Here is a 12,240-nt window from a genome sequence, read left to right as displayed (position 1 = left end):
CAGCTGCGCACGCCAGACTCCGTACTCCAATCCCAGGGCTCGCTGCAGCGTCGCGCCTGCGCAATGGGGAGAGGCGAACGCCGCGTGGACGCCGGCCGCAGCCCGCGCCTGCGCATAGATTCCCACTCAGTGATTGGCTCCTGCCTTTCACCACGGTTCAGTTTTCACTTTCTCTTTTTTTTTTTTTTTTTTTTCTCCTCCTCCCAAGCTCTCCGGTTCCTGAGGCCACGGGTTTTACTTCCGGTTTCGTGCCTCTGTGTCTGAGGTAATCGACATGTTCTCTCAGGCCGGGGCGCGTCTCGGGGTCCGTTCTTTCCTATGAGTTTCTGTGGCAAGAGCGACATTTGGCTGACGAGCGTGGCGGTGCCTGCGGGCTGGGCGCCGGGGCCGCCGGGCGCTGCCGGCGTCGGTGCGGAGGGGAAGGACGCGCGGCGCGCCTCTGGAGAGCCTGTGCAGACCGCGCCGACGGCTCCCTCAGGAGGTCCCGGAGCCGGCGAGTCGGCGGCCGGGGAGAAGGACGGGCTCGGCGGGTGGTGAATCAGCCCGGAAGTCCCTGTCACATTCGGCCGCGGGGACCGCGAGGGAGGAAGCGCCTGCGTGGAGAAGCGGGCGGCTGCGAGCATGGGGAAGAAACTGAACCAGAACCTGAAATTCCGGGGGGCGGCGGCGGCGGCGGCGGCGGCAGCTCCGAAGACAGGTGAGCCTCCCCCGGGCTGGGCGCCCCTCGGTGCACCTGGCAGGCTGGCCGGAGGAGCCGCCGTCCTCCTGGCGGGCGCTTTCGCGGAGGCTCGTCGGGGCTTCGCTATTGTCACTCAAAACCGGTTCTAATTGACGTTTGCCGTCGCCTGCTTTTCTCGCTTGCCGGGTGCCAGACGCTTCCTTGCGGGTTTGCTCGGGGCGGGGGGCGGGGTGGATTCCAGGCTGGCTTGGGCGGCGCTGCTCCTTTGAGGAGTCCACCCTTGGTCGCCCGCGGCCGTTCGCGGTGCTGCTGGCCGAGGGACCCCAGCTCGTGGCCGCGACGTCAGCATGTGACACGTCCGTGGGGGGGCTTCCGGAGTGCTCTTTCTCCCTGGGAGGCACAACGTCCAGGGCTGTTGAGGCGCGTCCCCCGAGCTGCGCGTCCCCGGCGGGCGGTGGAACGATCCGTACTCGGGCGAGCTTGGCTCCCCGCGCTCCCCGGGCTCCCCGAGCTCCCCGGGCTCGGAATGGCTATTCGGTCTTTTTTTTTTTTTTTTTTTTTAAGGCTTGTGTGTGAGGTCTGCCTCTCGGGTTTCCTTCCTTCTGGGTGAATCCACGGCGGTGCGGGACCTTTTCTTCTTTCGCGCAGGGCTGGAGGGAGGGGGTCCGTGCACGGGGCGGGTCGCTGGGCAGAAGACTCCAGGGGCGCCTAAGCCGGGTGGTAGTTGTGTCTGTGCACACCCACCCCGCGCGTTCAGCCACCCAGCCGCGTTGCGTCGGGGAACGCGGCGCGTTAACCTCGGGGCTTGAGGAGGACGCTTTGCACATCCTCAGGTTTCACGGAATCCGTACTGGTCTGCTTGAAGTCAAAAGCTGAAATAGGCCCGCCTTACCCTTCTTTTACTTTCCCTGTAAGGTCAAGTTAGGCCGGTGGGGTTCATGAGCAAAAAAATACACCATGAACTTAAGTGTCGAGAGAGTATACGGTGTTACTGGGGTAACGTGAGCGATCCAAGGGCCCGCTGGTGCTTTAAGTGTCGGAAGGGGGAAAGGGGTGTGAGATTGGGAGGAAGCCGACTCCGGAGTTTCCTAACAAAGCAGCTGTGACGACACTCTTCGGTTGGAAGACCTGCCTTCTCGAACTGGACAGGGCCAGGCAGCGTGTTCAGCCCATCCGTAAATGACTAACCCAGACTAGAGGAAAGTAAAAAGGGACCAAGTGTACATGATGACTGTAGGGAAGACAGAGAACAGTGTTTGAAATGTGGGGTTTTCGGGACATTTGCCCCAGTGTAACCGGGTCTCTTTAAAAAGAGCTGTATTGCAAGCATCTGCTGAACTCCAGACATAGTTGCTCAAATGAATTAAAATTCCCGAAGTGCCTAAAAACACTCGAGACGTAGTGTTTGTTAAATACACGTAGTGTATTGTCTACTTAGTGTAGTTAAATAGGTAATGGCGTCTTTACCATTACCAAACGGGTCTTTTATTACCGGTGGACATTTATTTTCAAGTTTTACGATGTTCTAGTTATTTTTTTTCTTGTGACAAGCAATGCATCGTGTGCCAGTGATAGTATTTCTGAAGAGTTGATTCCCTATGAGAATGCTGGCTATTAATGCTGTTAAATTGTCCTCAAATAGTGTGTCCTTAAATATCTACTATCTACGGGTATGCTTTATTTCCCTGCTAGCTAGCCAGCAGTGGATGTTAACAGTATTTCTTTCGTATCTTACTAAGTTTCTAACTTGAAAATAACATCTTATTTTAATTTTTATCTTCCTTGGGTGGAAGGACATTTTGGCTGGGTCATAATCCTTGCCTTCCCCCCCCCCCCCCAATTGGGTTCAAAACTCTTTGACCCATTTAGCTACTACCGCACTGTTTTAATTATTGTAGCTTTGTAATACATTTTGGTACTTTCTTTTGAAAAAAGCTTTGGGCTTTTTTTGCATTTTTCTTCCAGGTGAAATTTAGAACCATCTTTCCAAGTTCTATAGAAAATCTTGGGATATTGGCATATTGTTTGTGATTGCATTGAATTTATAGATTAATTTGAGAAGAGACATTCTTTTGAGTTTTTCCTTCTAGGAGAGTAGGTATGTCCCTTTGTTTCTTCTATTAAAATTTTTGTCGTGAAGTATACCATTTATATGTACTGTTAAAAAAAAAAAGTATATCTGTGTGCCCAGCTTAACAGGACATCACAAGCACCTTACAAACTTTTGTGTGTGCCTCTCCCCAGAAGCGTGTATTGCTGCCCCATCACCATGGTCATCCTGAATTTTGTGTTACTTATTCCCTTGCCTTTCTGTGCAGTTTTATCACTTAGGTATATATTCTTAATCAACACGCTGTTTACTTTCACCTGTTTTTGAATTATGTGAATCACTTAAACATTATGTTTCTGAAATTCATCAGTATTGAAGCATGTGCCTGTAGTTCAGTAATTCAGAAACTCTTTGGTCTCATGACTCCTTTATGATCCTAAAAACTGTCGAGGGCCCTAAAGCGTTTTTGTTTATATGGATTATATCATGTTAGTTATTAAAACTGATTGATCTTAAGTATAGTAGATACAGTATCTATTGGTATATGTATTGGCACCTCTAAATAATGATAATAAGTCTCTTACATCTTAATATAAATAACATTGTAATGAAAAAAAACTATTCAAAAATTAGTGACAAGAGTGGCATTGTTTTTACATTTTTGCAAATACCTTTAATGTCTCAGTATCATGTCTGCTTCTGCATTCAATCTGTTGCAATATATTGTTCTGGTTGAAAGTATATGAGGAACGGGCACCTGGGTGTCTCAGACAGTTGAACATCAAACTTTGCCTCAGGCCATGATATCACAGTTCAAGGGTTTGAGCCTTGCGTCGGGCTTTGTGCTGACAACTCAGAGCCTGGAGCCTGCTTCGGATTCTGTATCTCCCTCTCTCTCTGCCTCTCCCCTGCTAGCTTGCTCGCTCACTTGCTCTCTATCTATCTGTCTCAAAAGTAAATAAACATTTTAAAAAATGAAAAAAAAAAAAACAGAACAAAAGTATGTGAAGAAAATCCAGACTCACTCAGCTGTGTATTTAGGAAAGGGAGAAATGTTTTAATAACCTTTTAAGATAGTTATATTTTTCTCTGATACTCCTCAAAGCCCAACAGTTTCTTTAAAGGTTAGCTGTAGTGTAAAATTTGAAGTCATGTCAGTGAACTTCTCAAACTCTGTGACATGAAAACCCATTGGTCTATCTTGAATTTGGAAGGGATATTTCATCTACACATTGGTCATGCAGTAGATACTAGTCTACTGAGTTATGTAGACCTCTCAAATTATGACACATTGCGGTATGTATCAAAGAACCCACTTAAGCGTCATCACCACTTTGGGAACCAGCGCTGTAATACATTCATTTTCATTGAAGTATAGTGTATAGTAATCTACCGTACGAATGTGTTAGAAATGGATTATATGCTTATCCGTTTTATTCTTTATGAACATATTGGTTATTTCCAACATGGGGCTGTTATAATTAGTGCTGCCGTGTATATTCTTGTTCATCTTCAAGTGAGTGTATAGAATACTCTTCCTTGGGCATACTAGGAATGGAATTGCTAGACCCACTAGGAGGACATGCGCGGGTTCAGTTTCATTAGGTAATGTGTAACTTTTTCCAAATTGTAGTTTTGATTTATTCTCCACTAATTTTGAATGAAATCTCTCCACGTTTGGCATTGCCCAGGTTTTTAATTTTTGCTGGTCTAGTGGAAATGAAATGTTATTGTAGCTTTAAACTGCATTTCTGTGATTATATAAAAGAAGTTAAATGTTTTTTTGTGTGTAATGTTTTTTGTCACTTTTTCTATTGGGTACTTGTTTTCTCTTATTCATATGAATGAATTTTTCTTACATGTATTGTATGTACAAGTTGATGAACTCTATTGTTTAAAAATTAGAATAATTAAACAATTAAAAATATATAAAGACATACACAGAAAAAATCTTTCCTGTACTATCCAACTCATTCCCCAGTGTTTGTTTTTTTTCCAGTGTTTGTTTTTATATTCCTCTTTCTTTAATGCATTTTTTTAGACATTTATTTATTTTTGAAAGAGAGCACAAGTGGGAGAGGGGCAGAGAGAGAGGGAGACGCAGAATCCGAAGCAGCCTACAGGCTCCCAGCTGTCAGCACAGAGCTGGACACCGGGCTCAAACTCATGAATAGTGAAGCCAGATCATGACCTGAGCCGAAGTGAAGTGAAGTCGGATGCTTAACTGACTGAGCCACCTAGGTGCCCTGCTCATCTCCATTTAAATTATGTTCTTCCCGTGAGAGGTCTTTTAAGATAGTACAGAAACAGTCGCCCAGAACACATCATAAATGTCTGCATTCTACAGGCAGGAAACAGATGAAGTATTCAGTGATATTTAGTGTGCTGCTTTGAACCCCATCCTTTGGTTATCTTAAACAGTTGCATTATTTTTGTTTGTGTTTTATAGTTTTTGTTTTGTTTTTGTTTTTGTTTTTGAAAGAGCGGGAGGAAGGGAGGGTCAGAGACACAGAATCCAAAGCAGCTCTAGGCTCTGAGCTGTCAGCACAGACCCCTGATGTGGGGCTTGAACCCATGAATCGTAAGATCATGACCTGAGCCTAAGTCAGACACTTAACCAACTGAGCCACCCTATATTCCACTTTCTTAATCTGATTTGTGCTATGCTACATTTTTTCCCCCACTTACCAGTATATCCTAGAAGTCTTATATGCAAATCAGTATATAGAAGGCATGCTCATTCTACAGAATAAGAACAATAGTCAGTCATAGATCATTTGTTTCTGGTCTTTTGTGGTTAAAAACAATGGTGCATGGAGTAATTCTGTAGAATTGTCCTTTTGTATGTGAGCAGGTTTTTCTGTTATATTAATTTCCAGAACTGTGATTACTGGGTTGAAGGTTAAATGCTTTTGAAATTTTGAGAAGTATTGCCAAACTCCATTTCCTGGGATTTTGCACTTACCTGTGGTATACTGAAGTAACTGTTTTCCTAAAGCACCCTCCCCCTTACCTCCCCCCCCCCCCCGGGGATGCATTGCTAAACTCGTATGTTTTGACAGTTTGATAAATCCGTTTACAGATCATTATGACTGAGCATCTTTTCATAAGTTTAAAAGCCTTTTTTTTTTCCTTTGTACTGTTCATATCACCTACCCATTTCTGTTTTTTATTGGGTTGTTGGACTGTAGGACTTCTTTACACATTCTGGGTACTAATGTTTTACAGTTAAATGGGTTGCAAATACCTTTTCTTTCTGTGATGTAATTTTAAAGATTTTCATTTTGTGTCTGTATACTTGGGATTCTTAATTGTGAGTAGTGTGGAATATAGATATAATTTAATTTTATTGTCAGTAGATAACCAGTTGTGGTAGAATTTACCATTGAATCCACTTGCGTCTGAAATTTTATTGGTGGCAAATTTTTGACTAGTGATTTAATTTTTTTTAGTGGTTACAGGATTACTGAACGTTAAAAAAATTGTCAATATTGATTAGATTTTTGTAGGTCTCTATTTTGTCTGAATTTTTAATATTTGTAGGCACAGAGTTGTTAAAAGTACCCTCTTGCTATTTTTAATGAGTGAAGTGTATGTAATTATGTCTCCTTTTATCAGTTTTGATGTTGAATATTTTTCCCTTCCCTCCATACTGTTAATTCATCTTGCTCATAGTCTGTTATGCTTCATGATTTTCTCTATCATACATTTCTTTTTGTGTTTTTTATTCATTTGTTAAAGTCTTTGGAAAAAGTTATAGACTCAGGCACTTGTATGTTTTTGATGTCTCTTTTAAAGAGCATCTGTTGGAATTTTTAAATGCAGTTTTAGGGGCGCCAGGGTGGCTCAGTCAGTTAAGCCCATCTCTTGATGTCCGCTCAGGTCACAATCTCACGGTTTGTGAGATCGAGCCCCATGTCAGGCTCTGTGCTGACAGCGTAGACCCTGCTGGGGATTCTTTCCCTCCCTCTCTCTTTCTCTGTCCCTGCCCCTCCTCTATCCACTCTCTTACAAAATAAATAAATAGAAAAAAATTTTTTAAATGCAGTTTTAAGGCATGGGACATATAACCTATTTACATTCACTGTAATTGCTCTTATTTTGTGCTGTTTGTCCTGGCTGTTCTATGTTTCTCTTCTCTCACTTTTGTTATTTATTAAATATTCATTTAATATCTTTATCATTCCATTTTCCCCATGTCCTAGTTTGGAAAATAAACTTTTTTTTTCTTTTTATAATTCTCCCATAAATATGCATCCTTGACATTTAAAAACCTAAAACAGGGGCACCTGGGTGGCTCAGGCGGTTGAGCATCCTGCTTCGGCTCAGGACATGATCTCGCGGTCCGTGAGTTCGGGCCCTGCGTCGTCAGGCTCAGTGCTGACAGCTCAGAGCCTGGAGCCTGCTTCAGATTCTGTGTCTCCCTCTCTCTCTGCCCCTTCCCCACTCATTCTCTCTCCCTCTCTCTCTCTCTTTCTCTTTGTCAAAAATAAACATTAAAAAAAATTTTTTTAACCTAAAACAAAGCAGAACAACAATACTTTTACCTTCCTCTTAGACAATACAAGAACCTCAAAAATTTAACTTCACTCAGCCCCTGTATGACTTATATGTTATCATATATTTTAATTTTTTAAATAATATTCTTACCAGACAGAAGGGGGCCTGTTTAGAATTAATGTTGTGTTTTACAGTTGGTGCTTATTTACATTTCCCCACATTTGTACTACTTTTCTCTATTGCTGCTTTTATCTTTTATTAAAAAAATTATTTTTTAATCTTTATTATTTTTGAGAGAGAGTGTGTGAGCAGGGGAGAAGGAGATACAGAATTGGAAGCAGGCTCCAGGCTCTGAGCTGTCAGCACAGAGCCTGACGTGGGGGTTGAATTCAGGAACTGTGAGATCAGGACCTGAGCCGAAGTCTGACGCTTGAACGACTGAGCCACCCAGGTGCTCCAACTGCTTTTATCTTTTAGAACATCCTCTAGGGCCCTTTTCCTTCTGTTCAAAGAATATCCCTTGGGATGGCTTTTACTGAAGGGTCATTTGATGATGAACTGTCCCTGCTTTTGTTTGCCTGAAATTGTCTTTGTTTCACTGTCATTTACGGAAGATGTTTTTGCTAAATAGAGTGGTTTCTGTTGGCAGTTGTTTAGTACACTGAAGATCTCCTTCCTCATTCCTTCGTTTTTTTCCATTATTGCTATTGAGAAGTCAGCTGTCAGTCTCTCAATTCCTTTTTCTCTGGCTGCTTTGGTATTTTTCTTTTTGTCTTTAGCTCTTGCTATTTCAGAGTAATGTATCTTTAGCTTGCTTGGAATTGTTTGGCTTCTTAAATCCATAAATTAGAGATGTTTTGAAATGTGTTTGTTGGCTATTCATAATTCCTGAACTGTGAATTTCCAATTCTATCTTCTGTTGATCTGTCCATCTTAATGTATAAATCAGTCTTTTATAATCTGTATATATAGTAAATATTTTCTCCTGTTCTTTTGCTTTTCTCTTCACTTTGTCTCTTACAGCCTTCCCCAACAGAATGCATTGCCAAACACATGGATTTATGATAATCTGATAAGTGAGAAGTGAAACTTGACAATGAAACTCTGGAACTAGTCTTTTGGGAGAAGGGGTAGGACTATGACTACCGTTTCTGTGCTTTCATCGTAAATGGTTTTTTTAGACGTTTCTTCTTTTTAGACCAGTGTTGGTAAAGTATATTTTTATAGTTTTCAAATTAATTGGTATAAGTTGTGTATAACTTATAATTTTAGAAATATCTTCCCTGTATTTGTGGTTATGGCCTCCTTTTTCTGATATTTAATTTTTCTTTCTTGATTATATTTGCTACAAGGTTATTTCATTTATGCTAAAAGTAACAGTTTTTATTGATTAACTCAGTTGGCCTTTTGTTTTTGTCTTAAATTTGGCTTCTCTTTTTAAAATTACTGCTTTTATCATAAGAAATGTCTGGGGCATACTTTGTTTTCCCTTAATAAGATTTTAATAATACTTAATTGGATAATTAAATCCCTTGCTATATTCTGTGTAAAGACTCACTACTTTCCTTGGCATGGTGAAATGGACCCTGTTTAGAACTTTTTGAGTACACCTGCTCCCTCCCTCATTAGAATATTCAAGATCCCAACTCCTGAGATCCAGTTTGACCAGTTGAAGTACCTGCTTTACCTGTGGTTATCCTTTCTCTGGGAGCCACTGTCAGCAAAGAGGCCTCTTCTTTGCCCAGCGCATTTGGAATGGGATATTTCTAGGGGTGTGAGCAAAAAAAAAAAATCATTTTTGTTATGGCACAAATTAGGTCACTCTCTCCTTCATCATATGTGACAAACGAATCCAAAGCAGGTTTGAAAATGTAATTGTCCCTGAGAAAAATTTATTCTTAGGATTTTCTTGTAAGAGGTACAAAACTACCTAACAATGTCCTTGTAATAAATACAGGAGTAAGTGTCATGCAGCCATTTCATTGCAGGCTGATAGTTTAAGGCACAAATTAGTTAATCCGGTTTGATAAGGAGCCAGAACAAAGGTCAGTTACTTTCTACAGATGTCTAAAAATGGCACCGTATAAACTTCGAAATGGTTCCAGTAAAAGGTGCATAATCTTGAATGTGGAAAGTATAGTGTCCAAAGAATCTATACAGCATGGCAAGAGAGAAAACAAAATTTGGCAGATACAAGATTATAAGGACCTGCTTGATATACAAAAATACTTTTTACTGTCAGAGTGGATTCTGAGGATGTTAAACCCGTCTTTAAAAATTGAATGTTAAATACAAAAGTAAATGAAAGTTAAATGAAAATGTCATAATGCGTGGGTAGATCTCATTTCACACAATGGATATAATCCTCCAAAAATGTTTTTTTTTTTTAATTTCTCTTCCACTGGATATACTAAATACCCAAAGTGAGTTTGTTATTTTAAATACTACATAATTAATCGACGTGATTCATTATGATTTAAGCAATTTGCTTTGTGAGTTCAGATTTTCCTGAATGTTTTCTATATGTACAACACAAGAGTGGTAATGATTCTCTAGGATCTCCTGATTAGATTTTCCTCTAGCAAATGCAGATATGGTTTGGGAAATGCATGTGGATGTCTTCTCTAACTTTGTTAAAACATGAGTCAAAAGCAAAGATGTCCTTAGGTCAGGCCAAAAACTTCATGCCCCCTCCCTCAGTTTTAATTTTGGTAGATTTTGTTAGGGCTGCGGGGCTGTGTGTGTGTGGGGGGGGGGGGGGGAACCCCCATCCTGACCACAGGTGCTTGATATCAGCATCTCCTGGAGTATGTGGAGTACTCAAAATCATGTTCTATAGACCTATTTTTGTAAATTCTACAAGAAAGCCCCATGAAACTGTAACTGGTGGATTTATATAGACGATACTGGGAAAGCTTTATAGGGGCACTGATTTGGAATAATTGGGGATCACTGTAGTGAAAAGGCCTGGATTTCATCTTAGATCTGAGGTTTGCCATCCGTCATCACGGCTGAGAGCCCGTGGGCAAGACCCTTGAAAAAATGGAAGCTTAGAGCAGTCACCGTAAAATACCTATGAACACCTAGGGGTATTGGGAGACCTCAGAGAAGGAGGAAGGACCAAGGGCGCTCCCCTCAATCCGCCAGCCCTGGAACCCGATTGCAGCTCGCACGACCGCCTTGCCGGGGTCTGCACCTGGGGGTCTGGGCCCTGCGCCTACGCCGTGCGCCGGCTCGCGGTCGGCGGTCCTCGTTAACTTTTAAAAGGAGCAGCCCCGCGCCGCCCTGGCTGCCGCACTGGCCTCTGCTGGCGGGAGGGGGCCGACCGGGCCGGCGGGGCAGGGGCGCAGCCCCCTGCCCCATGTACCATGAGGTGAGGGAGGGGCCGGCCCCCAGCGCGGGCCCGGCCCCCCACTGCTGCCAGGGCGCCCCAGCTGGCCGGCCAGCTGCCTTCCGCAGCGCCGGGCACCAGCGAGACTGGAAGAAGGGACAGACTAGGTGTCTAACCTTTAGGGGACTTTAGGGAATGAAGCTTTGGGGGTGGGGGTGCGGGGCGGGGGAGGGGCTTCAGGAACAGTTTGGAAGGGGGAGGGGCTTCAGGAACAGGTTGGAAGGTCCTTAAAGGCTTCCCGAGCTCCTTGCTCCTCAGTCCTCCCTGGATTCTGTAAGTATGGTGGTGAGGAAGCCCTTGCGGAAACTTCTAGAGAGCAGGATTGCTTCTTACAACTCTCCCGTGTGTGCAGACGGTCCGTGTTTTAGGTCATCTTCTGAAATGTAAAACAGTGATACGGGTGTATTGTGCTTCGTTCACAGTTGCTTTTTTATTCCTTCTGTGTATGATTATCTGGGCATGAGAAAACATTTAAACTTTTGTGTCTGGCAAACTTTTTTATATCTTGTAAAAATTTTGTGAAAATCCTACCTTTCTCATTCCATAGTATGTTCTTTTTTTTAACAGAACACTTTGTTTATGGGGCTCCATTGTTTTGCCTTATGGCAACTGTTATTTCCACTTGTTTTCTTTACTTTGTCTTCATATTTAAAAAAACTAGCTTGCTTCCACTTAGGGCTGTAGGAGATCTCTCTCTCTCTTTTTTTTTTTTTTTTTTTTTTTTTACAAAGTGAAAACTGCTTTATTTCCCCCAGATTGTATTTATGCTTATGTCAACTTTTAGATAATACAAAAAGTTACAAAAAAACAAAACCAAAAATTACCTATACTTGACCCACCTAAAGATAACTTGGTATTGAGTACCTCCCGTGGTGCTGTGAGCTCTGCTGGACACTGGGGGACTCTGGTGAACAAGAGAGAGTATCTGCCTGCATAGATCTTACAGTCTGGTGGGGGAGATGAGCCCCCAAAAAGGAAATTGATAAAATAATTGCATGTTGTAATGAGTGCTTTAAAGAAAACACTAGTGCTTTAAAGAAAACAAGGTTTCTCTGAGGGAAAAACTTGTAGATTTCACTAAAGGAAGAACAGGAACTAAGCCATGGACGGAACAGGAGAAAGAACGTTTTAGCCAGAAATAACGGCATATGCAAAGGTCTGAAAAGAGGAAAGAGCCTGAAGCAGAAAGATCAGTATAGCTGGAACTCAGTGGTAAGTCAGGGGAAGGTGGGTCAAGGTGAGTAGAAAAATGATCTGGAAAATGAATTGATTCATTACGTAAGTGTTTATTGATACCTTATTGTGTACCAGGCACTGATCTAGGCACTGGGGATACAGCTTGGAAAAGGACAGATTCCCTGTACTCATGAAATGAATAAACTAGTGCTGAGAGGATAACCAAATAAACAAGAAAGATAGTGGATGTTGTTAAGTGTTATGCAGAAGACGACCGTTGTTTAAACTGTGGTGTGTGTTCTTAAAGATGTATGGGTACATATGCTTCTCTTTTGTAATTTGCTTTTCTTTCCTCTAAACAGTTTATGGTAGGACATTTTTCTGTGTTATTAAATAAATCTTTTATTTGGGAGCATCTTAGCTTGTTTTTTTAGATTAAGTGTG

At 42.3% G+C, this 12,240-nt stretch overlaps 1 protein-coding gene across 2 annotated transcripts in view; it reads left to right on the top strand.

The window, feature by feature from the left end:
* Positions 1-510: 510 nt before the first annotated feature.
* Positions 511-12,240, top strand: part of TASOR2 (transcription activation suppressor family member 2) — an 80,220-nt gene continuing 68,490 nt past the window's right edge. Inside the window, exon 1 of one of the 2 annotated variants that reach the window (XM_040451530.1) lies at positions 511-697. In XM_040451530.1, coding sequence (XP_040307464.1) covers positions 622-697 — 76 coding nt within the window. In that variant the 5' untranslated portion in view covers positions 511-621. Of the gene's footprint in view, positions 698-10,489; positions 10,603-12,240 lie in introns of those variants that run through there. The other variant, XM_040451528.1, reaches the window with a different exon arrangement.

Source organism: Herpailurus yagouaroundi, unplaced genomic scaffold, assembly GCF_014898765.1.
Source record: "Herpailurus yagouaroundi ecotype Mexico unplaced genomic scaffold, PumYag 203, whole genome shotgun sequence".
NCBI lineage: Eukaryota > Metazoa > Chordata > Mammalia > Carnivora > Felidae > Herpailurus > Herpailurus yagouaroundi.
This window is presented reverse-complemented; position numbering and strand designations above follow the sequence as displayed.